The 24,830-nt window shown below is 43.5% G+C and overlaps 1 protein-coding gene across 3 annotated transcripts in view; it reads right to left on the reverse strand.

The window, feature by feature from the left end:
• Positions 1 to 507: 507 nt before the first annotated feature.
• The window catches only part of Srbd1 (S1 RNA binding domain 1), a 161,949-nt gene continuing 137,626 nt past the window's right edge, over positions 508 to 24,830 (reverse strand). For 2 of the 3 annotated variants that reach the window (XM_051175195.1, XM_051175196.1), the window contains exons 17-21: positions 22,846 to 22,952; positions 21,627 to 21,803; positions 18,754 to 18,909; positions 3,690 to 3,874; positions 508 to 940 (exon numbers count right to left, since the gene is read on the reverse strand). In XM_051175195.1, coding sequence (XP_051031152.1) covers positions 651 to 940; positions 3,690 to 3,874; positions 18,754 to 18,909; positions 21,627 to 21,803; positions 22,846 to 22,952 — 915 coding nt within the window. In that variant the 3' untranslated portion in view covers positions 508 to 650. The remainder of the gene's footprint in view (positions 941 to 3,689; positions 3,875 to 18,753; positions 18,910 to 21,626; positions 21,804 to 22,845; positions 22,953 to 24,830) is intronic. The other variant, XM_051175197.1, reaches the window with a different exon arrangement.

The following is a 24,830-nucleotide window of genomic DNA, read 5'->3' on the forward strand; positions in this document are numbered from 1 at the left end:
AAGTAACTTTTGAAATTTCCAGACTCTTCCCTCTTCCCCAAAGGCACGGTTCCACAAATCACACCTTTAATTCGGTATGTTTTCTAGTATTGACTCAATGAACACAGCACACCAAAGTCACCAGCCAGTCATTTATTGTAGGCGTCAATACACATGATCTTCTGAGGAACACACTCAATCATTTACTTCACGGTCATAAACACATGATAACCTCTTTTACTGGTATATTTTCACTTGGTTTGGTAAGAAAAAATAAAAGTTATTACAAAATTATGAGTTAATGTGCAAAAGTCCTAATTTAACAACTAATAAAATGGCAGGATTAAAGACTGCTAGTGCTAATGTGTCAACCAACACCGACGCATTTCAAATAAAGAAGACAACACACCCAGGCCCAACCCTGCAGACGCCAGCAGGGCGGAGCAAAGCTGCCTGCCACAGACAGAGCAGGCCATGAGGGATTACAAAGGCGAGGCAACCGCTGCCCTATGGTCCATCAGCAGTCTCTCTCAAAAGGACAAGCCAGGACGGTGCAGCAGCACTTCTACCAACCCCTCTCACCTGCTGCCTAGGCTCCACGAGCTCTGGCTTGTCCTTGTCAAACTGTAGAAATGAGGGGACATACTGGTGTTTGGCCTTCAGTGGGGAACTCACAACACCCTAAGAAGGTCGAGTGAAATTCTAGATCGGGGGATGTCGATGTTGAGGACCTTCACTTCCACTCTTTCCCCAGGGCCCAGGCCCAGGCTCCTTCTCTTCTTTGTTTTAGACAGCTTTGCTTCTGTTATGTTTCGTATAGGAATCAGCCCGGACTTCCCCACCCCTATATCCACGAAAACTCCAAACATGGTGGCATTCTCCACTTTGCCTGTAACAACTGTCCCAATCTGCAGGTCTTCCAGACACACTATGCTTCTCTTGAAGTCAGGTTTATCAAAATCTATGAGGAAAGAGGGTAAATGTTAGTGTAACCAAGAAGACACTGTACTTGGAGGGCTGGCGTTCGCTGTATTGATTGATATGGATGCTCAGATCAATATGGGTCTCCGAGGGAAGAGGCCTGCCAGGAGAGAAAACACATCCTTGGGAGAAACTGTTAACACAGTTCAAGAAAAACCCCTCATTTACTTCTCTTTAAAGCCCGTCTCACTAATGTGAACATGAGCACGGTCTGTCTGTAAGGCTGTGGACAGATGGTCTCATTTTCTTTCCTGCAAAGGACAATCAGATTGGATTTTGCTCGGTACCCACACCTGACTAAATCACAAATGCTCAGAAAGGGAGAGGAGCCCTGGAGACATGGGAGGTGGCGCTAGCTTTCAACTCCTGGATTCTTAAATTGTTTCAAGGTAATGAAAGTTCCACTAGCCCTTGGACAAATGTGGGTGAAATAAAATGTTCTCTCTTTACTTCTTCCCACAAACTTGAAATCCAAGAATCAATTCTTTCTATTGCAAACACATTTATTCAACCAGGAGGCACAAACTCTTGATTACCTGTGGCTCAGAATTCTGTCTCTTCCTCTAGTTCAACTGATTGACTGTTTACTGCCTTCTATCCTTACCTCGTGGCCAGGTGCCCTGCTGGATGCTAGATACAGAGACGAAACACCCAGGTCCCCAACTCACAGTCTTCACAGCCCTTCCCTGGCCCATCCCACTATACGCATTTCTGTTCGCCAAAACCAGCCCTTAAGAAGTGAGCACAAGTAGGCCAACCATCACTACGGCTCTGGCTCTAGATAAGATAAAACAATGACAGCTTAGTGAGACTGTGACACAAAGAGTCCAAATGCTGCTTGTGAGCCACTCATGGCCTGCATTTGCATCTATCCCCACAGGCTCAGCCCCTTCCCATGGACTACTGAGGGCTGACTCTATGACTAAGAGCACACTCTGGCTTGGCTCCCCTTCACTGAGTCCTCACCCTCCCTCCAAACAGGTCCAGTTCCACTTCCTCCACAGCTGTTGGCTTTACCCTGATTACTTGCTGACTTATCCTTTGCTTTTGTATTAACAACTGCTCACCTTTCTTTTCCTCCCTCAGTCCAACCACCTTAAGATCAGAATCTTTTAGAACAATCTCCCCCACTCCTACTAAACAAGACAAAACCCTGTAAACCCCAAACCTTAGTGTCCTCATTAAACACTCCAATGTTCAATTCCAAAGCAGGAAACCTGTGGTAATTCGACCCACACAGGGAGAGGGCTACTCAAAGCCAAGTGAAACTCAGGCAGCCAGGGCCAGGGCCAGGGCCAGGATGGTCCCCAGGCCCATGAGGCAGGTTCTCATGCTTAGAAAATCTGTCCTCCTCTTTTCCTTGCAGAAGTCCAGCTGCTGCCAATCCCCATGGCGCTCTGAACAGCAGCTCAGTTGAACTTGGCATGCAAACCAGAGTTAAGAACCACTCAACATGTTCCCCAAGACAGCCTGGGCCACCGAGAAAGCAAAAGTCCTCCATGTACTATGCAAATTTTAACGATTTGAGAGCCAAGGCAGCACATACAGCCAGGCTACCGTCACAAACTTGTTCCTAATTAAGGAAACTAACTTGCAAGGAGAGCTTCAATAAAAAGGAATAGATTATGTCACAGAAAAAAAATCCTGAAACCTGATGAGTATAAGGAAAGAACGAGGTCATTAAGACAGAAAATACTTTTGAGAAAATGGAGAAAAGAGATGAAATACAAATACTATATAACATGGAAATGCCCAAAATACTGTCTATCCCCCAGCTCCAAAGTATGAGTCATCTGCCTCTCCCCCTTGGAAATGTGTTCAATAGTAAAATGATAGTTCTCAAATATCTTGAAAATGGTGACTTCACTAGGGCAAAGATTAGTTGCAAAGTTTGCTTAAAGGGACCTATTTGAAAGTGTACTTGTCACACTGGAAAGCTCAGGTCCATCCACGTTCTGCCCAGTGCAGGAAGGCCCTCTGCTTAGCTGGGTTAACTGGGTGTATGCCTTTGTTTTGAGTTCCTAGCATAACTGAGATAGTGAACAATCAACATCATAATAGAAAAACCAAGATGGACAGGAAAAGCCAGTACAGGTCACCCATAGCTAAATTGTCTTTGTCAACTATCCAGGTGGTGTTTAGGCATGTCACCAATCCCACCCTGCCTGAGACACACTGATCTTAGTGTCCCTACAAGAGAGGGAGGCTTCTCAGCTTGTTTGTCTGTGGGAATAACCACTTTACATGAAGGACAACTGGAAGGCTTTAATAGCCACTGGTCCTATTTAGGGTTTTATTTTATTTTCTCCAGCTGCAATTCTGTCTCAACGGGCCATTGCTCTCAACAACTATGGCTATTGCACCTCCTTCACCCTCTACAGCACAGAAAGCTGAGAACACTCAGATTAGAAAGGTGATCAACACAGAGGGTCATCCTAATTGTTCATGGTGCTCCGTGACATGGAATCCAGAGACCTGGAGGGCTGCAATTTAGGAAGAAGATTCACTTTTGGGGGTGAATGGAAAGCTTTCCCTTCCAGCACATCAGACATAAAGAGAATTTGCAGGACAGTCAGGGAGAGCATGACTCCATGCACAGTGATGTGTCCATCCTAGTGCACTGGCAAATCAACAGCGGGCAAGGAGCCAGAGCTCTTGGCTATTGTGAGGATCAGAGAGGATGGCGTGAGTTACACTAAGGTATGGGCTACAACTCAAGTTCAACTTACCTGTCCGGAAGTCAAAGCTTTCAGGCTGGCTCAGACCGTCGATGATGACCTGTAAGGTGTGGGCGGTCGTCTCTAACTTTTGCGCCGCTTTCTCTATACCTTCTTTTCCAAGAAACGAATTTATTTTTTGTTGCATTTCAGGCTTTCCAATCTCATGCAGTGTCCCTCCGAAGAATGACAAAAACCTTCAGTGGGAAGAAAAGCCCATCATTCATCACTAATATTACTTTTTACATTTCCTTGCACAGGCCATCTTCAGATTCTCTTACCTCAGGTCACTATACATCAATCGGTCTCTACTGAGAGTTCACGATGTCCTATGCTGTAGTAAGTGACTTAGCTGAGGGGTGCGTGGGCAAGGGTAGGAGGTGTGTTTAAGCTCTAGTGCTATTTTCCAGGTGCAGCACCTGCTCAGAGTTGGCCCAGGAATGTTTTGCAGTGTGTTGTTCATTACATTTCAGTGTTACATGCACACTTTCTAAATGAGGCTATCTATACTTATCTCATGTTTCCTACAATTTTCAGTTAGGAAAACATTTGAATTTAGGTTAACAGTCAAATACAATGCAGTGATGATACCAAAATCCAGTATGGCACGTGTCAGGTATTCCCAACTTCCACAAGCACTCCTCATGTTCCGCATCCTCACTGCATGTGTGCATCTATGTGATGGGATGGGGATCTGCCAGAGTGTCAGTTCCAAGGACACAGATGCCACCGAGCTGCACATAAGTGAAATTACCTAAAAAGCATGGAGTATTCAACAGGAAAATAAATACCTGAGGGCAGCTAGGGTGGGTGCCTGCTCAGTAGTAGCATGTGAAAATAGCATGTATATAAGAGAACCTGGACACACCCCACAGCAACAGTATTGGGGGGGGGGGATGAAAGAAAAAGTGATTTTTTTTCAAAAGAAAAAAAAAAAACCCTCGAAGATATAATGTAATATTATTCTTTATGCACTTTATATACCATATACCTGCAATGTTTGCTAGTGCCTTGCTTGCACGTATGCTACCAAATTACTGAGCTGTGGTAAAACTATAATAACACAAAACAAAAAACGATGGTTAAGATGCAGTTCCCTCCAGTTTCATGTGAGTTCCAGGCCATGGTTCCCTTTCTCAACATTCCTTGGCTGGGCATTTTTTTACATCATTAAGCTTTATTTCCTATGATTAATGGCACTTTAAAAATGTCAACACAGTAATGAGACAGATAGTGATACTAGAGCCCTCAAATTCCTTCCTCTAAGAATGCCTCTTGAAAACAGGAAGGGAGAAGGAAGCTGCTGGAGGTTGTCTCTGGATCTGCCCCACGTGGCAGGCGCTCCACTGTGCCCACCGTCCTGATTCTGTGTTTGCACTGTGCTCTTCTGTGATACTCTGGTGCTGACCATCCTGTATCTGATGGGGAAAGGCCTCTCACCTCCCATCTCTTGAGTTCAGATGTGCAACCCTTCTAAATTTCTAGAGTCCTATTGTTTATTTTAAAAGATCCTCTAGCATCCAACAAATTCTCTTGAGGGTATATTCTGGTTACCAGTCTAGTAAGATGACAAGGAGTGATGCTTATATCCTTCGTTGGATGCGAGCACCATCCAGAGGCCAGGAGATTCACCTCCTTAGCCTATGTCTATGGCATCCCCAGCAGGTGGAGAGGCAGCCTGTGTGTGGTGTTGACTGATGGACAGCAGCACCATGGACTGGTGATAGGGCCCAGCTGCTGGAAGTATGACTCTGATAGGGCAGCTGTTGACGCAGGCAATGTCTGCCTACAGCTAACTCTGTAACTTTCTCAATGACCCCTGATTTTTCTTTGGATAGCTCTTTCAGGTACTCACCAATTTGGCTTTACTGGGGGGCAAATGCTGATTACTGCGATGCCTAAAATCAGTGGACTTTGAACAGCATTTAGCAATTAGTAAAGCTATGGCAAAAAAGTCCCCAAAGCACCCACTCTGCAGGCCACTGGGAGTCTTAAGATGCCCTGTACACGCATATGCACACACATGCACTGGAGAGGCAGTAACCAAGTTTGCTGACGGTGACGGTAGTGGCTGTAAGGAGAAAGTAGGCTTGTTTAACTTGGGAGTGTATTTCATGTATCATGTCACCCTCACAGAAGTCTGAGGGCAGCAGCCACTGAAATCAATAAGAAAGCATCATGTTGCTTCCTGCTAAAGTTCTATATTGATCAACTCTATTTTTAAACAACAAAGGAATGAAGTTAAGTAGTTCTTACAGTTTGAAAACTTTCTTAAAGTTGGCCAGGTCACAGAAAAGCCAGCAGAAAGGAGGGAAACTTGGGAGAATGGGAACCAGCCCTGGGGTGGGTCTAACCCTGAAAGTTTATCAGATATGTATGGCTACTCAGGACAGGAGGAGACCCTGCATGCTCAGGGGCTTCACGGGAAAAGTGTTCTCCAGACTCCGAATGTCCTTTCCTCTAGAACTGAGAACTAAGGCCAACTGAGTAGTTCCTAGCTCCAAAGTACAAAAGGAAAATACATTCTCTAAGAAGTCTGGAACACAGAATGAGCCCATAATGATAAATATGTGTCATGCACTGCTAGCTGCACATTCTCAATTGACCATGGCAATCTTCAGGGAGGGAGGGAAGGAAGAAAAAGAAAGGGAGGAAGGGACAGAGGGAGAGACCTTAACAGCCTACCCACAGCCACGCAGCTATTCCTAGTCACCAGAGTTTCCTCTCACACATAGGTGTCCATGCCACTGAGCGCACATAAAAATTACTGTTGAATTTGGTAAGATAGAACACAACGTGTTGGGTAATATCTCCCCAACACAATTTAATGGAAGATCACTTCTAAACATTAGGCAGTTAACACCAAGTAAATCCCAGAGAGAACTTATTATACACAAGCTTCTAAATGGACAGTTCTCACAAGTCAAGGGGTTATTAAAGCCATGGTCTTGTTTTCTCTACTGTCTCTGGAAGGCTTTTTCCACTTGCTAAGGACTGCTGTTGGAGCTGCTGTTTTTATTTAATATGTAATTTCATCCATCTTACTTAAAGTCAGAGAGTAGCATAAATGCAACAAATAAGCACATCATGTTCTTTTAGCACACATCTGCATGGAGTTAAAACACAGACTTTGCAGCCGAGAGCACGCTTACCCTTCAAACACAAAGCTGCACAAGCTAACACTGCTGATGTTTTCAACAGAAGCTTGCAACAAAGGCCAGGTCTTTCTCCACAAAGAAAAAAGAAAAGTCTTTGTAAAACCTTTCCCCTAAAGAGGAAGAAATTCTCGAGATTCACGGGACTCTGGAGATGGCCATCCAGATTCCTGTAATCATTTCCAGCATGGGCATTTAGAAGCTGAGGGGTTTGTTACACACAGCAACGTGACACCCTGTGGTGCTCACAAGAACCTCTGTGATATTAACTGATATTAACACCACCTCTCTCTCTCTCTCTCTCACTCACACAGACACACAGACAGAGAGAGCCATGCTACTATAACAAAGTCCAGTGACTTTCATAATTGTTTCATTTTATCCATTCATTTAATAGGAATTTCGTCAACAAGCAATTAATGAACTGCAAGAGAGAAACCATTTTGGAATGAAAGGAAACGGAGGGGGTAGGTTGCAACTGTAATGTATGGAGAACTTGATGGCGTGGGGAGATTTAGCTTTTAAACCTGAGTTATGTATTAAATGGCAGGGCACTGACTCAAAGTGCAGAGATGATTTGCTACTCTAGATATGGTGTATAGTTTCAAATCTACCATTGTAAAGAGGACAGAGGACACTTGAACTCAGTGTGGCAAAAGACAGGACCTGCTGTGTGTCTGCCACTGCTGTGTGTCCTTTGCCACTGTCGAGCCAAGCTGCTGTACACAGGTGCACTGTCAACAGTGAGTTCAGTATGACTTTATGGAGACGGTGCCAACTTGACCATATATTGAGATCACATCAAGTGACAGCCATGGCAACTGCATTTTCATCACTAAGAACCCTTCACATAGCTCCTGGGTAAAACAAGAAACAGACCTGGGCCATAGTCCCTCAAAATCTGTTCAGGTATAAACCCCAGAAGGAAATGAAAATCTGAGTAAAGGGCATTTATGGAAGGCCCTGGAGCTGCCACCTGCTCCATGAAAGCTTGCAGAGCCACAATGGAAATGGTATTCAGTGGTTTTTCTTAGCATTTGATCAAGCACAGAAAGAGCAGAGAGAACTCTCCATAAGAATGTACGGCTGACAAGGCTTTAAAGTATAGTAGAGATAAATATCCTGAGAAACAGACTTGCTGTGAAGACTCTCACACTCTGCCCTGGGATAGCAGTATTCAATGGTACACACTACCTGGGCCAGAGTGGCATCCCTGTAGAGTCTTTTGTGGTACCATTTCGAATGTCTTCAGAATGTCTCCTGCATCAGTGAGTAGAAAAAAGTTACTGAGAACCGAGAAGCTGCTGCCATGAATTAAGGAATGCTGGGCTGTTTTTGAGCACCCGCTCTCACCTCCTGCAGACTGATGAGACACTCCCTAGTGTGGAAGGGAAGGTTAGAGAATGCACAGAAGCAGGACTTACTGCATGTGGCTTACTGCAGGGAAAACCCGTCTCCTTGCAGCTGTTTCAGTAAAACTTTGCATGCCTCTGCACTTCAGCATAGGGAAGAAGTTAATTGTCTTTACAGCCTACTAGAAGTTCAAGCATTAGGATGATCATTTGTTTAAAGCCAGTTGAAGACAACACTCTCAGTTTAACCAAAGCATCTAAGATTGGTGAAGCGATAACCAATGTCACAAAAGGCACTGATCACCTATTCCTCAACAACCAAACAACTTGCTGTGAGCCACATACTATATAAGTATCACAGTTTAACTTAAAAGCCACACACACTCACATTCTCTCTCTCTCTCTCTCTCTCTCTCTCTCTCTCTCACTCATAGACACACACACACACACACACACACACACACACACACACACACGGTGGGGGGCAACACATGACTGAAAATTTTTCACAATCTTAAACTGGCCCATTCTCCCCCCACACAAGTGAGCCCAGTGGTGGGGTGAGGGCAGGATGACAGCATCTCATTTGACCACCTCCTCCAAATATGCATGCCCTATCTCAAGTTATGAGGATTTGCTAAAGTTAAAACCTTGTGACAAAATGCTGAGAGCAATTAAAAATACAGTGGAAAAGCATGCTTGCTCAGTAAACATTTATTTCATGTGCACAGATATTACATCACAAACACAGAGCCTTGGCCTTGACTAAGCTTCCAGAGGGCTCGGGAAGAAGAGGCCAGTTGGGCAGTTTCACTCCTGCCTGTCTTCTCTAAGGCAGGACTTCACATTCAGACGGGCACATACTTTCATACTTTCAAAGTGCTCGATACAATGTGCATTTCACTCTCTGGAAAATCTCACTGCAGATTGAGCTTTGCAGATAAGAGAATCAAACCCCAGAAAGTAAGTGCCCAGTGCAGAGTCACACAGCTGAAGCCACATGGCTGGGGCTAAGGTAAGTTACAGCCCTTGGCATCTTCAGGAATACTTCAACCCCTTGACGTGAGGAGCTTCAATGAAGACAGGAGATTCAGATTACAGATAAAATTTGGCACCCAGAACTACTGCCTGGGAGCAATTTATTATTATTTTTTAAACTAAATTTGAAAGAAAGAAACTTTGGCTCTTTTTGAGTTATTGAGTAAGGGTTGAACAAAATTAAGTTAGTGGTTTCAAAGGCTGCAGCCTCTATATAGTTCAAAAACACTGTGTTTAGAATTAATATAATTTAATTTACTGCCTGTAAAGCCATAATGTGGATTAGTGCCTGTGACTATTTGAAAGAGGAGGGTAAATACAGCAACAGTATTCAGAAGCATACAGGCGGCCGACAGAAGGAAAAGCTGAAGCAGAACCCTCCAGTGTCACTTGGAGCAAGCCCAAGTGACAGGAATAAACTCCTAAGAGACAGATTCGTACCATCAACTGTCAATGATGTTCCTTTCCAAAAGCTAGCAGAGGCTTATTCACACTGGCCATTTCAGTAAACCTCTGAACGGCTAGGGACACTGGTTACGGTGGGGAAGGGAGGTGGCAGCAGCTCAGTAATGCCTACATAGAATCAGAAGGCAGGCTGAGACTCCAAACCACAGCTAGCCTGGGAGCAGGAAGCCGAGGCAACAGGAGATGGAATCAATACCTGAGTGTCAGGCTCCAGACCGAGGGCTCTAACCCTGAGCAAGAGCAGACAAGGAGAAGGACAGACAAACACTTGTACAATTCCACCGCTGGCCTGCAGCTCTTTGTTCTCCTCCACTGGGAACAGCGGGCTGTTTTACATATACATATGAAACTGGCCTTCTCCCCAATTTGGGAGCTGGTAGTGATATGAACTAACAATGCTAATTGTGCAAATTATATCCAGGTCACAGAACAGAACAAGAGCACCCCAACACCACCACCACCTTGGAGAAGCTAATGTGACTTCTCCATGCTTCTTTCAATAGCACAGCTGGCAGCACCTTCATGATGGCAGCAATAATAACAGTGACCACCACAGTCACTACTGTGTTCCAGGAGCTAAGTATATGACATGCATTAACTTACCCAGTCACTTGAGGTCATCACTACTATCTTATTCATTTAACAGACAAGAAAACTAAGGCCAGGGATCTAGACAGGGAGTCCGAGGCCCTTTACTTCTAGGGCCCTCCACTAGCTCTGTGGGAAGCTTAACGTGGGCTGTGTTGGAACAATGTGTACAGTGTTTCCACGAGTGCCCTGGCCTGGCCATCCACCTCTTCAGCAGGCAGGTTGTCTTTCATCATGGCCCACTTCTGTGATGGCACTTTAGGTATGCCTAGTATAACTTCCTGGGAACTACAATGAGCTGTTTAGATTAAGTAAATGGTTATCTATTATTGGCTAATCTTCGCAGCCTGCTTTCCCTCTGGACCCACTGTTTCTGGCTTTCCAAGGCAGAAATTACAGGCTGGCTATTATGCCCAATCTAGCATTTACTTGGCACTGGGTATCTGAAGTCTGGTCCTCACACTTGTGTGTCAAACACTTCACCCTCCAAGTTGTCTCCACAGGCCAGTTATTTGCTTTTACAAACACACACACACACACACACACACACACACACACACACACACACCTTAAATTCCTCTACCTTAAATTCCCTGCACTACAGTTGCTTGTCAATTGAAGCTTCACTCCTAGCTGGGCACAACTTAGTATAAGGCCACAGAACCTCTGCAGACAGCTCTGAAAGAGAAGCTCATGCAGCACAGAGGGTCCTCACTAAAGGTATCCGGTGCTGGGGGTGTGCCATCTGCCCCACTTAAACCAGGGCCTCCAAAGACTTTTCCCAGCTGTCCTACTGCTAGCCCACAGGTGCTGGTCAGGATTCTTGTAACCACTGTGTGCAACAGATGGACTCATTCTACTTTGGGTCTTAAAAACCTACTACAGCCAGTTGGTGGTGACGCACGCCTTTAATCCCAGCACTTGGGAGGCAGAGGCAGGCAGATGTCAGTGAGTTTGAAGCCACCCTGGTCTACTAAGTGAGTTCCAGGACAGCCAGGACTGTTACACAGAGAAACCCTGTCTTGAAAAACAATTAAAAAACAAAGCAAAACAAAATGCAAACAACAGCAACAAAAACAAAACCCCCAAAACAAAACAAAATAAACTTACTACAACTTCTCAATAAATCAAAAGTCAACATTGCTTGGTTTTTGCACATACATCCCTCCCCTTCCTGTGGAAGCAGGGTGCCAAGCTTATGATTATCCTTGACTAGACCTAAATTTTAAACTCACACTTGTTGGTGGTCTCAAAATACACTTGAATCTAAGAGACAGGAATAGGTAGATCTGCAGAAATAGGGCAACTTCCCCAGCTCCAGAACTACAGTACTGAGCTGACAGGAACCACTCTTTACAATCTGCTCACCTGGCATAAGACAACAGCACTGCATACCTTCCTCCTGCTGCACTGGCTCTTCTAGAAACCAATCTCCTAAAGTTCTCCCTAATGGCCCCGAAGAAACAGCATACACTTTATCAAAATGAGCACTGAGTGAGTCTTGACATGAAATTTCCTGGCATTTCTCAAGTTAAATGGAGAGCACAGGAGCGCTGGGGCTTAACAATCTGCAGTGCCTCGGATTCTGAACCCAGCCTTCTCTGGGCCAGTGTCAGGTCTCATGCGATGCAGAGGGCTCAGCAGAACCTGCAGCCAGAGCTCCCTCCTCTCCTAACCCGAGAAGGGAAATCAAATATGTTAGCAGCTCTGAGGTCGACCAAAATGGTAGGACAAAGGGAGGAGGAATGGAGGGGGCGGGGACCCTACACACACTCTTGCTGGGTCTGCTTCCACTCATGACGCAGCAGCGATTTTACCTATGGCTACCGTACCCAACACAATGAAACTACACACAGGTGGGTCTGCAAGGATTTCTCCACAACAAGAAATTCAGAAAGCAATGGCCAGTGGCTTTCCTAGGCTTATCCAGTCTGTAAACTCTGAGAGGGCGCTCGCTGGAAGCAGACACAATGCTCTGTGCAGATGCATACATAGGATACTGTTTGGAGGGCTGACCTTCTTGGCACACTGGGTTCTCAAAGAGGCATTTAGTTGGTATGTGATGAGGCAAGGAAGCCAGGGAAAGGATGACCTGTCGAGGTCTAGCAACAGCTATGTTTGAACATTGATCTCAGCAGTTTTAGACTACAGAAACACATGTCAGGAACAAAGCTAAACATTACACCTTGTTCTGTGAAGGTCGCTCAAGTGGCTTCTTTTCCTCAGTGTTCTACATAGTTCCCTTTCATTCTCCTTCCTGTCATTTACTACTTCACACTGCTGGGATCAGTCTATGTTGGGTGCTGAGGATGCAGGGGTTAGTCAGATTCCAATAGTCCCTAGTCAGCTGGAGCTTACAGCCTTCAATAACCAACCTTTAATTTAATTGCTACCAGCCTAACAGATCTGATGGCAACTTTTCATATGCATTTTTATGTTACTGGTTCAAGAACAATTATAGAGGGTTAGAACTGTAGCTATGCTATTACACTGTGGGACTTCAAACACAATCAGAAGAAGGTGTTTAATGACAAAATTTAAAACTGATCCAATTTTTCTTGATTATATGCAAAAATGAGTCTTTTTTTTAAGAGCCCTGACCTCTAAGATCAGTTCAATGTTCAATGTCTTTGTTTTTAAAGACTTATTTTTTTCTTGCCTCTATCTATGAATGAGTGGTTTTATGTGTGTGTATGTGTGCAGTGCTCACTGAGGCCAGGAGAACCCTGAGAGCTGGAGTTAGAGGTGGCTGTTGGGAACTGAGAGTTCTTTGGAAGAGTAACAAGCACTCTTAATCACTGAGCCATCTCGCCATATCCAGCTCCTGCTTGTTTTTTGTTTGTTTTGTTTTGTTTTGTTTTAATGGTTCCAGTATTTACCTAATGAATTTTGTAGGTGATGATATTATTCATCATTTGGGGGGTGTAGCACACTGCAACAGGTGTGAGAGTGTAGAAAAGAAACATGAACACAGATGACCGATGTTCTCAAGAAGCCCACCAATGCGGGGGGGGGCGGCGGCGGATACATCGCTCTCAGACATTGGCCTAGAGGGAGGGAGGTAGTAAGTGGCCATAATGAAGCTTACAGGTATCTCTGACAGAATTTACAAGGGCTGGCTTATGAAGCAATGTCCAAGCCTATGTACTGAGAAATTGAAGGGATGAACAGAAATTATCTGATGAAGAAGGCTGTGGCTGGAGCAAGAGCTCAGCAAAGGTCCAGCTTTCAACTTTAAATGTGTTAGACTGGAGCTGCTGAGGAGGCAGCTGGATGCAGTGTAAGCTGCAGGGAGTGGCTTAAAAGAAGAGTCAGTTTAGGAGCCATGCAAGGTGGTGCTGCTCTCAGAGCCGTGAGAGTGGAGAGACCACGGGGCAGCCGTCACTCTGTAGGTGTTCAGCACCTCCCTTCCGCATCTCTCTTCTAACAATGAGTTTCCACTCTGCCCTCCACAAGTGTCCCCAGTGCTCCCATTGTTTTCAGCACCCATAACGTATTATTGTATTTCACATAATCTGTCAGTGAAATTTACAGCTCTGTTATCAAGATCCACAGAGAATGTGCGCACGGCTCAGCACTGGTCCTACGGTCTGGGTGTCAGTGTTATCTCTTGACTTGGACCCTGTACTCTGTCTGTCTGGTCTCCATGCTTCTTCCACTGTCCTTACAGTCCATTCCCAACACAGCACACCATGGTAGCTTTTCATTGTGTCACTCTCCAGCTTTTAACCTAGGAACTTTTTAACGTTCCTTCTGACAGCCTCAAGTTGATGGCATCAAATATGGCAAGTAGTTTAAAGATGGTTTTGATAATCAAGCCACTGGGTAAGAAAGTAATTTCTTTCTTTAAATTATTTTTCATTTTACATTCATCCCTTCCCTTCTCCCACCATCAGAAAGTAATTTCAAAAGATGAATGAGGATAGGAAACAAGAATGAGAGGAAGGAAAGAGTGAGAATTAGAGGCAGACACTTCTGAGACACTTGGCAATGAAAAGCAGGCACATTGGGCAGCTCTGAGCTCTCTGTAGGGGCCACTGGATCACAGCAGTAAGAAGTCTGAGCTAAACCAGTAAGCAAAGTGGAAGAGACAATAGATATAGGGGCAGTCCTAGAATTTCATAGGGCTAAAATACATTACTCATCCAGCTGCCACTAAAATAGCCAGGGCTAAGAGTCTTCAACAATGGCATGGAGGAAGTGAAGGGGGAAAACAGAGTCCCGAAGCAGAGTTGCTAGGGAAAGAGTGGGCAGCATGAGTAAAGAGAGGGCACAGCTAGAGGAGAGTGTGGATGCTTCAGCGAGGAAGAAGTGATGTCATCCTGTGAGTGGGAGAAGACCCGGAAACAAGTTAAAGGGATGTAGAAGACAGTGCCCTCAAAGGGCTGAAGGAACGCTGGTTTACATGTTCTAGGTTTTCCTCCATCTTCTATAGGGTGTGAGCTCTTCCACCATGTTTCATTAAAGGCCAGCAGTCCTCACACTCTCTGACAAACCTCTTCTGTTTAGCTCCCTGTATTCGGGCTCTTCTAGCTTTTTCTCTTAATGAGGAACGCAAATGTGGGCACTATTGGTCTGCTTACTTTACTTACTCTAAAGCACAAGGCAAAGGAACATCCAGGAAACACATCTTCAACAGAGCAGTATAAAACTCCCATGCTCTTGAGAATACCCATTCCCTGCAGACTCCTCAATAAAATAAACAGGCAAAGCCTCACTTAGGAGACAGGGGATGTTTTCTTGAGAGGTAGGATAGACACTATCAGTCAAGGATGTTAGACGACACTCAAGGCAGATGATACTCCCAATACTCACTTATGGGTCACCTTACTTTCTGTGAATACCGCACACTGTCTTTCAGAGAACACTCTTAAAAGACACGACCACAGTGATAATATTCAAATCTGGCACCAGTTTTAAAAGTACAATTCAGTTAACAGCCCAGGCTTTGAGTAATGATATATTCAGCTTAAATCTTGGTTCTCCTAAGCTAAGTTGCCTTAGGCAATTTACTTCCTCCCTCTGAGACTTGGCCAGCCTGAAATGGGAACAGCAACAGCACCAATTTCCCAGGGTTATCGTGAGGTGTACACTCCCTGGTCCATCTAAAATGCCTGGTAATGAGAAAGTAGACAACGAATGTTTGTTCTCACTGGTCTACCAACAACTTCTTAAATTAGCTTGAGCTACATTCTCCTCTCTCCAACCTATGCCTCTTTTTGTACCCCCATCTGCACAAACCTACAAGACAACCCTGCCTGGAAATAAGCTCTTTTTGTCCAAGAGTTTAGATTCTGTCTTGTTTTAGTGTTCTTTTAAGGGTACAATACCTCTACTCATCTTCATGTTCTCTAGGTCCTACCACATTCCAAGGGGTGAATAAAACCACACCAACAAAAGCCATGGAGTAAATATCAGAACCATAAGGAATATGAAAAATTAAGGAGACACCCCGAGATGAGGATACTAAAAGGACCATCTTGTATAAAAGGAAGAAAAACATTTATCCATAAACATTAAGCATTCCAATTTCCAAGGGATAACATTATGAGCAAATACAAAAGATAAAAACAATGTTTTAAACTAAGTTTTAAGCTCACACACTGCTAGACTTCGGTTTACCAAGAGCCTGACAGATAAACAAGAAAGAAAGAATCACAAAAATATGACAGGGAGAGTGTGTTCGGGAGGTTGAAAGATGGCTCAATGGTTAAGACTTACTTGTAGGACACCACCTGCCAAGTAGGAGCCGTCTGTGCTGAGTTTCGTCTAGATGAAGTGTGTGAAAGTCAGATAACCACTACATTAGGATTGGACAATACACCAAGGGTAATTAGGTAATTACCCATTTCACACCCATATTTCTAAGGTCAGGAGGGGACCAGCATGTAAAAAAACTTCCTCTGAAAGGGTCTACAGCTGGCTTGCTTTTGGGCAGATAGGTTACCCCCAAAGGAAGCACAGAAAGAAGTGAAGTCACCTGTTGGGCACTGATACTCCTCAGGTGGAAACTGGTCCCAGGGAGAGTGGACAGAGATGCCTGCCTCCCAGCAGAAATGAGGACTGCTGGTTTGAATCCTGCTGAGAGCACCACAGGCTAGTCCATTACCGAAGCATGTGAAGAGACACAGAAGTTCTTGAACCTTTGGCAAAGCAATACTATTTCTAGGGATTCTTCACAAGGAACCACAGCTAAGAACTATTGTTGCTAAATTAGTTATCCTATTGCTAAGTCACTTATCTGATTGAAAAAAAAAATCTATATTTTAAATAAGAGGGATATACGCTTACAATGGAAGCAAATTGAAAAATCTTATGAAAGAAACACAAAAATGCACATTGAAAAAGACTGGTTTGTACAATACAACATGTTAAATTGGTTCCTATGAAGATGTCAGAGTTATATGTTGGAAGTTGATGGGGGATGTTCTTCTGTATATATATTTCTCTTATTGGTTGATGAATACAGCACTGACTGGCTGATAGCCAGACAGGAAGATAGGCAGGGCTAGGAGAAGAGGAGAATTCTGGGAAAGGTAGGCAGAGGGAGATACCATGAGGAGATCAGGGATAGCATGCCAGTAGTTCTTTGGTAATATAAGGCCATGTAGAAACACATAGATTAGTAGTAATAGGTTAATAATTAAGCCAGAGCTAGCAAATAAGAAGCCCTAGTCATCTGCCAACAGTTTAATAAGATAGCATCTGTGTGTTTATTTGGGGCTGAAGCAGCAGCAGGACCGGCAGGACAAGAAAACTTCACAATAGGAAATATATGATCTGTTTTTTTGACTTTTATTTTGTAGGTGATTATAGTAAAGGTAATGTATGGCTCTCAGAAAAGACTTTGAACTTTTAAACATTATGATTGTGATAGAGTATGGGAGGAGTGATAAGAAAAGGGGTCAAGACCAGGCTATAGAAACCCACAGAGACAGCTGACCTGAACAAGGGGGAACTAATGGACCCCTAGACCAGCACCGGACTGACTCAAACCCCCTGAACATGGGTCTCAGTTAGAAGGCCTGGACAGTCTAAGGGACCTCTAACAGTGGAACCATGATATATTCCTGGTGCACGAAAGGACTTTGGGAGCACATTCCCCGTAGAGGGATACTCTCTTAACCTAGAGGCAGAGGGGAGGGTCTAGTCCCTACTCCAAATGACTAGACAGATTTTGATGATCTGCCCTGGAAGGCATCACCCTCCCTGTGGAATGTGTGTGGGGGGGAATGGGACAGGAGGGGGGGGGCTGGGGCATGGGAGGGAGGGGGAACTGGGATTCATTCGTAAAATAAGAAAAAAATATATGTACACATATATGTGTGCGTGTGTGTATAAGAATTATTACATTATGCATGGAGAATAGTAAAAAATACACTGAAGTCTGCAATGTTCTTATTTCAACACCTAAATAAGTTCATGGATAAATAGATGGATAGATATGGATGCATGGAAAGGCAGGTGCACTGGTGTGCTAATATCTAGATGCACATGAAGAGGAAATCTGTGCATATGTCAATGATTTTCATAATCAAACACAGAGGAGGAAAGACTGCTGTGGTGCTGGTGGACAAGCTTCATGTCTGCTTTTCTCAGTTATTCCTGAACAGTAAACACTATTGAAGTAGCAAGCCAATGACTTTTACCACAGTGAGCAAATACAAGTGATTTCAAAGTGATCTATAGATCCTGCATTTTAGAATCAAACTTAAACTGGTCCTAAATACACTACTGTATTATTTAGTCAGAATCTTAGGAAATTTGGTTATGTATCAAGTCATGGGTTTTGAACTAACTGGGAGTTTTAAAGATAATAAATATGTAATGGAAAGTTGTTTTGGGGTCAGTGAGTGAGTCTTGCTATATCAAGCCAGGTGACTGTTCTGGTCTCAGGACCCACATTGGAGAATAAGAGACAGCTGATCCTTCTGTCTAGTTATTCTCCAACCCCACCCCAGACATGTACACAAATACACACACAGAGAAATATAATAATAAAACATTTTAAAGTTGTTCTCTTTGAACACTTTATATCAAGCTTCTCTTGTATTAAAAATAATGTCAGCATTGTTCTCTGTTAATGTGTCCCCACTAAGAGCACATTAGACTCTAATAATCCAACAGATCGGAATTTCATGTGAAAGCTGGCTGTTTATAATTTAAAAAAAAGGCTGTTTTTTTTTTTTCAAAGAGCACAAGTTATACCAGGTACTAGTTAATTTTAGTCATGCTAATTTCCAAAAACAAACAGAATGCCATGCAATTTCCACTCCACAGACTTCTCCTTAGAACCAGGGCTTATTGGTCTGCCATGGCTCCAGGAAGTGCAATAAAATAATGTGTGGCCAACTCAGCAATGAGGAACTTCTGAAAACTGCTGTCGTGTTAAGCATAGTCACTATGCCCACCCAAAGGGCACACAGTGTATGGAACTCACTGTGTACATGCAGATTCAGGAGCTGGCCTCTGGCTCACCTGACTGCTATGTCGTAGGATTCCGGATGGATGCAAGTTTGGTCCAGGGGGTTCGGTATGAGGCCAACGTCTTCTTTGTTCTTCTTTTTACCTGGCTTCTCACTGGTGAGTGAGGCAGCTGCCCGGCTCTGGCCTGAAGAGTCAACAGGCTGACTACTGCAGTCAGGAAAGATCAGGAGAAAAACAGGGAGTGGAGCAGAAAAGCAAACAAACATGAATTAAAAATGTACTCTTGTCTTCTCTGCTGTGCAAACCACACACACAGCAACCATTCACCTCACAGAAACTACCACACTTGGCTTGGAATATTATCAATACAACTTTCTGTTATGATACAGTCCCTGCAACTGGCGTTCTAGGGGAAATGAAGAAGTAAAATACAATCATCACCATCATCATAAGATGGCAAAGATGGTGTCTCAAACCTAAGGAAAATCACATTTCCCAACAGAACCTACTGAATGCAGAATAAGACCACAGAGATAGAGTCATCTCTGAAGTTTCAACAGGACACTTCAGAATATCTATTTGGCTTTCAAAAGAGTAAAATCAAGCATGGTATTTAAGGATAAGGTAAGCTAAATCAGAGTGGCATCAGACTTCACACTGCAAACAGGAGAACATAGACGAATAACCATGAAGGTACAAAGAAAATGCTGTGAATGCAGAGTTAAACCAGCATTCAATAGGATGACAAACCAAAAACATCTCCAGACATGTAAAACTTCAGCGAAACCTAAATACAGCAATAATACGCACTACAGAAACAGTGGGAAGTACAGAAACAAAAAGTAGCATTAAACAAATGCTTACAGTGTGTGCATGTGTATGCTAGGGCTGGCTATCAGGCATCTCCCTCTGCTACACTCAGTTTTTTCCAAGAGGCCTCTCACTGAACCTGAAACTCACTGGATCGGCTAGGCTGCCAGCCTGCCCCAGTGCCAGTGTTCCCGCAGTCTCCCCTCACCACCCCCAGCATGGCACTGCAGGTGAGTGCAGCCTCCCTGAGTGTGGACGGCCTTTTCTTTTTGGGTGGCCAGCTCACAAAAAGTGACATGGAGACATTAATAATTATGAAAGCTCAGCCTTAGCTTAGGCTTGTTCCTAACTAGTTCTAATAACTTAAATTGACCCATATCTTTTAATCTATGTTCTTTTAAAGGCTTGGTTACCTTTACTCTTACTGCCCATCCTGCTTCCTCAGCATCTAGCTGCCTTTCTCCCTGCCCGGGTTCTCTCTGCAGCACCCCCACCCATACCTCCTGCCTAGCTTTGGCCATTCGGCCTTTAATTACCCCAATCACAGCAGCACATCCTCATGGAGTGTGCAAATATTCCACAGCACCTGGCCTTAATGTGGTGCGGGGGCTGGAACCTGGGCCTCTGTCCTTGTTCTACAGTACTTTATTGACAGAGCTGCCTCACCAGCCCGCTTCTGGGCTTTGTTATTGGCATGGGAAGAAGTCCTACCATCCTCCTGTTCTGCTAGCATCCCCCATGCCTATTGCTATCCGTTTATAGTTTCCCTCTTTGCATAGAACTCTTTGAGCTACCTGGGATTTACTGCATGCGTCAACTTTCTGGGTTACATTTTTCTGTGATTTTATATATCCATCTTCTACCAGTATAGGAAATGTCACCCTATGTTAAGCTAAATTCCAATTATGCTACAGTGGATTTGAGATTTTACTCTGTTTCACTTACCAAAATCCAACCCTTTCACTATCATGCTCATGACTGGGCTTTGCAATGTATTCTGCCTTCATATGGGGCTAATGCTAGTTTAACCTATTTCAGAATGAAACTATTTCTGTATGACTTTTACAACAATTCTGTAAATGTGTTTCTCTTATTGGTTAAAAATTAAAGCACTGTTGACAAATAGGAAGGCAATATAGGCAGGACTAGGAGACAAGGAGGATTCTGGGAGATGTAGAGACTTGAAAGAAAAAGTCCGGACCCTCTCTCTGGTAAGATAAGCCCACGTGGAAACACTTAGGTTAATAGAAATGGGTTAATATTTGAGATAGAGCTAGCCAATAAGAAACGCTAGTAACAGGCCAACTGCTTTATATCTAATACAGCATCTCTGTGTGTAATTTGGGACTGACACAGCTGTGGGACCAGGCTGGTAGGAAAACTGCTCATAACAGTAAAGAGAAAAAAATTATGCCTTAATGTACCAGGAATTTAGAAAAGGGGCAGAAGCATAAAGGGTATTCCTTCAAGTGTATAAAATGCCCTAAGTTTATCCAATTTCTTTGCTTTTGGGCAATCTGAACTAAAATGGAAAGATTCAGTTCAGCCCACACCACTGGTGACTGGTGGCCAATGTGAAGTCAACAGTGCAATGTGGAGGGATCAGGTCTCTATTGCTCCTTCCCCTGCCACACTGCCATCATGAGGTTGTAGCTCTCCTTCCCCTGCCATGTTGCTGCCATGCAGTTGAGCCTTGTTTATGAACACATCAAACCTGACCCTGCCATAAGGCTCCCCACACTGATGCTTGCTCGGATCCCTGTGCAGCTGGCTTCTTCATTTCACTCAAATCTTGCCTTAAATGATTTTCGAATATGTAGTGTATCTAAAGCAGCTGCTTGACTCCCAAGGATAATGCCAAATCCCTTAATTTTTACAGCACTTATTTACCATTTGAAACTACTTGTTTTACTGGTTGGCTTATTGTCTTTTCTAACCATTAAAATATAAGTGCCTGAGCACAGGCAATTTTCTGCCTCACCGACTGTATTCGCAGTCCCTGTGGGGTGAGTAAGTGGGCAATGGGCATCTAGAACTTAGCTGTCAGCAGGCAGGGTAACAAGAACAACACAAGAGGCTGGCAGCACCACCAGAGCTGTGGGCTTTCCAATCACCTGCAGAACGTGCGCACATAATCCTGGTTGACTCTGATGAAGCCAGCACACTGCTGGAAGGATTTTGGACCAAGCCCCTTTACTTTCTTCAGCTGTTCTCGGTTGATGAAAGGCCCATTTTTCTCTCGCCACTCAATGATATTTTTGGCTCTGTTAGCATTAAGTCCTGCAATATGCCTAAAAAATAAAAAGGTAAAATAAAATAATAAAAATAAAAGTAGAAAAGAAAAGAAAGCTCTCACCTACGAAGGTAATGGCATAAGTCACCTGCACTGTAACATCAACTGCAATTCCACACAGCCACAAGTCTACATCAATCAAATGAAGGACAGGAGACACAATACAAAGCCGTGCCAAGCCAGTTGATACTCATGATAGCGGTGGACCCGAGGCAGCAACAGAGAGAGCATGGCTCACAATCTCTGCATCTCCTGACCCAGGCAAAGTGTACCTATGCATCTCTGCTGAGCTAAGGAGGGCTTCATGTGGCAATCCTTATTAGACTCTTTGAGTCTACTGGGTCCACTGATGTACAAAACTGAATTATAGGGAGTAGTTCTCTGTGAATGGCATGGCTGGCTGGCATAAAGGCATGAAAACTGTATCGATACAGAGTTTGTTTGGCTTTCATTAAAAGATTACTATTACAGAGAACCCTAATTCCACTGTGCAGTCCCAGGTATGGAATTACCACATTCATGGCGTTGGTAGGAAGGTGGTGTCTTAGAAGACAAAGTGTATTTTCCACCATCACAGTTTTGGTGAGAAGTGGAGTACCACCAGACCTAGAGTGATGTGAGGCAAAATAAGGAAAAGGAAAGAAAGAGGACCTCTCCTATAACTGCCAGGAATACAGAGCTGACAGGTGACTGGTGACACACCTTGGACCTTCAGAAGCCCTCACCTTTTGGTTACCTTCATGCACTTGACAGGTACATGCAAGAATCTGGGCTGTGAAAGGCATCTACTCTGCAGCTGGGGACAATGGCACTTTTCCACACAAACCTTGTTTAAGCTGCTCTGATACAATCAGTGGTTACTACAAACCATTTCAGATGAGCACTACTAAAAATGATAATGTCAACTCCTGCAATTCTTTCCTTAAAACTACACCTTCCTCTCTGGTATTCCATAGGAACATATACACCTACATATTTTCTATGCTTGACAACTTTATACACATGCCCCCTTCTCTTAGTGAGTTAAACTCTTGTCTCACCGTAACAAAACCTCGGAACAGATGTTGATGTCCACTCCCACAAAGCTAACACATTCTTCCACAACGCTGTCCAGGGTTGCCTTGAGTAAAGTCTGGGACACGTCATGCTGAAAAGACGAAGATAAAGTAGCGATAAGAAGAAAGGCCATGCCATTCGTAGATGGCTTCATTTCTGCCCATACTGACTGGTAGTTGACTAACTTGCACCATGGGAAATCCCTTTATTCCTCTTAAGCACACTGTTAACAGATGTAACTGAGCTGATATTAGCGGATCCATTTCCATAAATTCTAAACCTTGCACACATATTCATGTACCACACACAAAGGAAAACAGGAAGAGGGGAAAAAAAAGCCTGATAGACAGAAGTGTATCTTAGGTAATGATATTCTTGTAGGTGCCAGCTTTAAAACTTCAAAACAAACAAAAAATGCTTTAGAGTATACCAACAAGAAATAAATGAAATAAAACTAATGGCAAATATCAAATATTGGTAAAGGTGTGGGCCTGAGTTCTTAATAAAACATTATCACCAAAAATGCATTTTATATCAAATACATAAAACAAGGCAGTTTTAATGGTGGGGGGGGGGCGTAAATTCTGTGCTGTTTAAATATCACTTTACATAAAACTTAATCAGATAGTTACACAATGTAAAAAGTGCATTGTCATCCATTATAAATTAAACAACAAAGGAATAAAAGAAATTAACAAACTCCCCTGGAACTGACCCTAGAAGAAACAGAACAACTGAGAAGACCTATCAGGGGATTCAAACTCTAATTCCTTCAATAAAAAGACCTCATGTCCAGGTGCTTCATTGGTGAATGTGACTAAACATTTCCAGGAATAATTACTGTCAATACTTCTCAAAATCTCCTAAATGAGAGGAGGGGCAGCTTCCTACCTCATCTTACAAGGCCAGACAAAGCCAGACAAAGCCACCACAGGAGAATGCCACTCCTTATGAAGATGGGTGCACACAATGCTAGCAAACCAAATCCGATGAGAAAAACGACAGCATTTTAACCAGGAACCCTTCCTGTGCAAGGCAGTGGGAGCCAATTTGCAAAAGGTGCAGTTAGTGGTTAATGAGATGTAGTGTCAATTAGATATACATTTCTGTATATCTTTATCTGTTGCAGCTCTGTCCTTTTCTTTTCAATATGTAAAGGTATTTTGCCCTGTAATTGTAGTAGTGACTAGGAATTTAAAAAAAAAAAATATTTTTAACTTAAAACAAAAAAAAAAAAAAAAACAAAAAAAAAAAACAAAAAAAAAAAACCAACCCTACTACACACCATGGCATGCATGTAATGTACTCAGTAAGAGTGAACTCAAGAACCAGATATACATATTTCAAAACTGCAAATCTATGACATTTTTAAACTTCTATATTATTGTAGAATGTTAGCTTCAGAACAGAATGTCCCTACCAACTTGATCAGGTACTGACACTGGAACCGCTTCTTGCATTTTCCCCTCCCAGCTGATATAATAACTCTCTGGGTTTCCAGTGGTCTGGGAACGTGGAAGATTAGTAGGGGTCCTGTCTATGTGGCTGTGGGGATGTTGTCACCCATATCTAGGTGACTAAGAGCTGTCAGGGACGCACTGTCCTGTGAGTGGGGCTAACTAAAGGAACTCACTGGTTCACCACACTCATCTTAGGTCCACCTTAGGTCACTGCTTTGGTCCCTATCTGTGTGCATAAACATTTGCCTCCTCAGAGAAGTTCACACACCCAAGAGCTTCTTCAAGTCTTCCACCAAACAGACACCCCAGTGCGTTTTCCAAACAGCAAAGAACATTGCCACACACATTCATAATACAACTATTAAAAGCAGGAAATTTATTGACATGACAAAATTACCTAATGCACAGCCTGTATGCAAGTTTTCTCAAGTATCCTCATCATTCAGCAGACTAATCCAGAATTCAACTTGGGATCATAAACTAAATTTAGTTGCCTTATCTTTACATAC

The sequence above is a fragment of the Phodopus roborovskii genome, unplaced genomic scaffold (assembly GCF_943737965.1).
Source record: "Phodopus roborovskii unplaced genomic scaffold, PHOROB, whole genome shotgun sequence".
Lineage (NCBI taxonomy): Eukaryota > Metazoa > Chordata > Mammalia > Rodentia > Cricetidae > Phodopus > Phodopus roborovskii.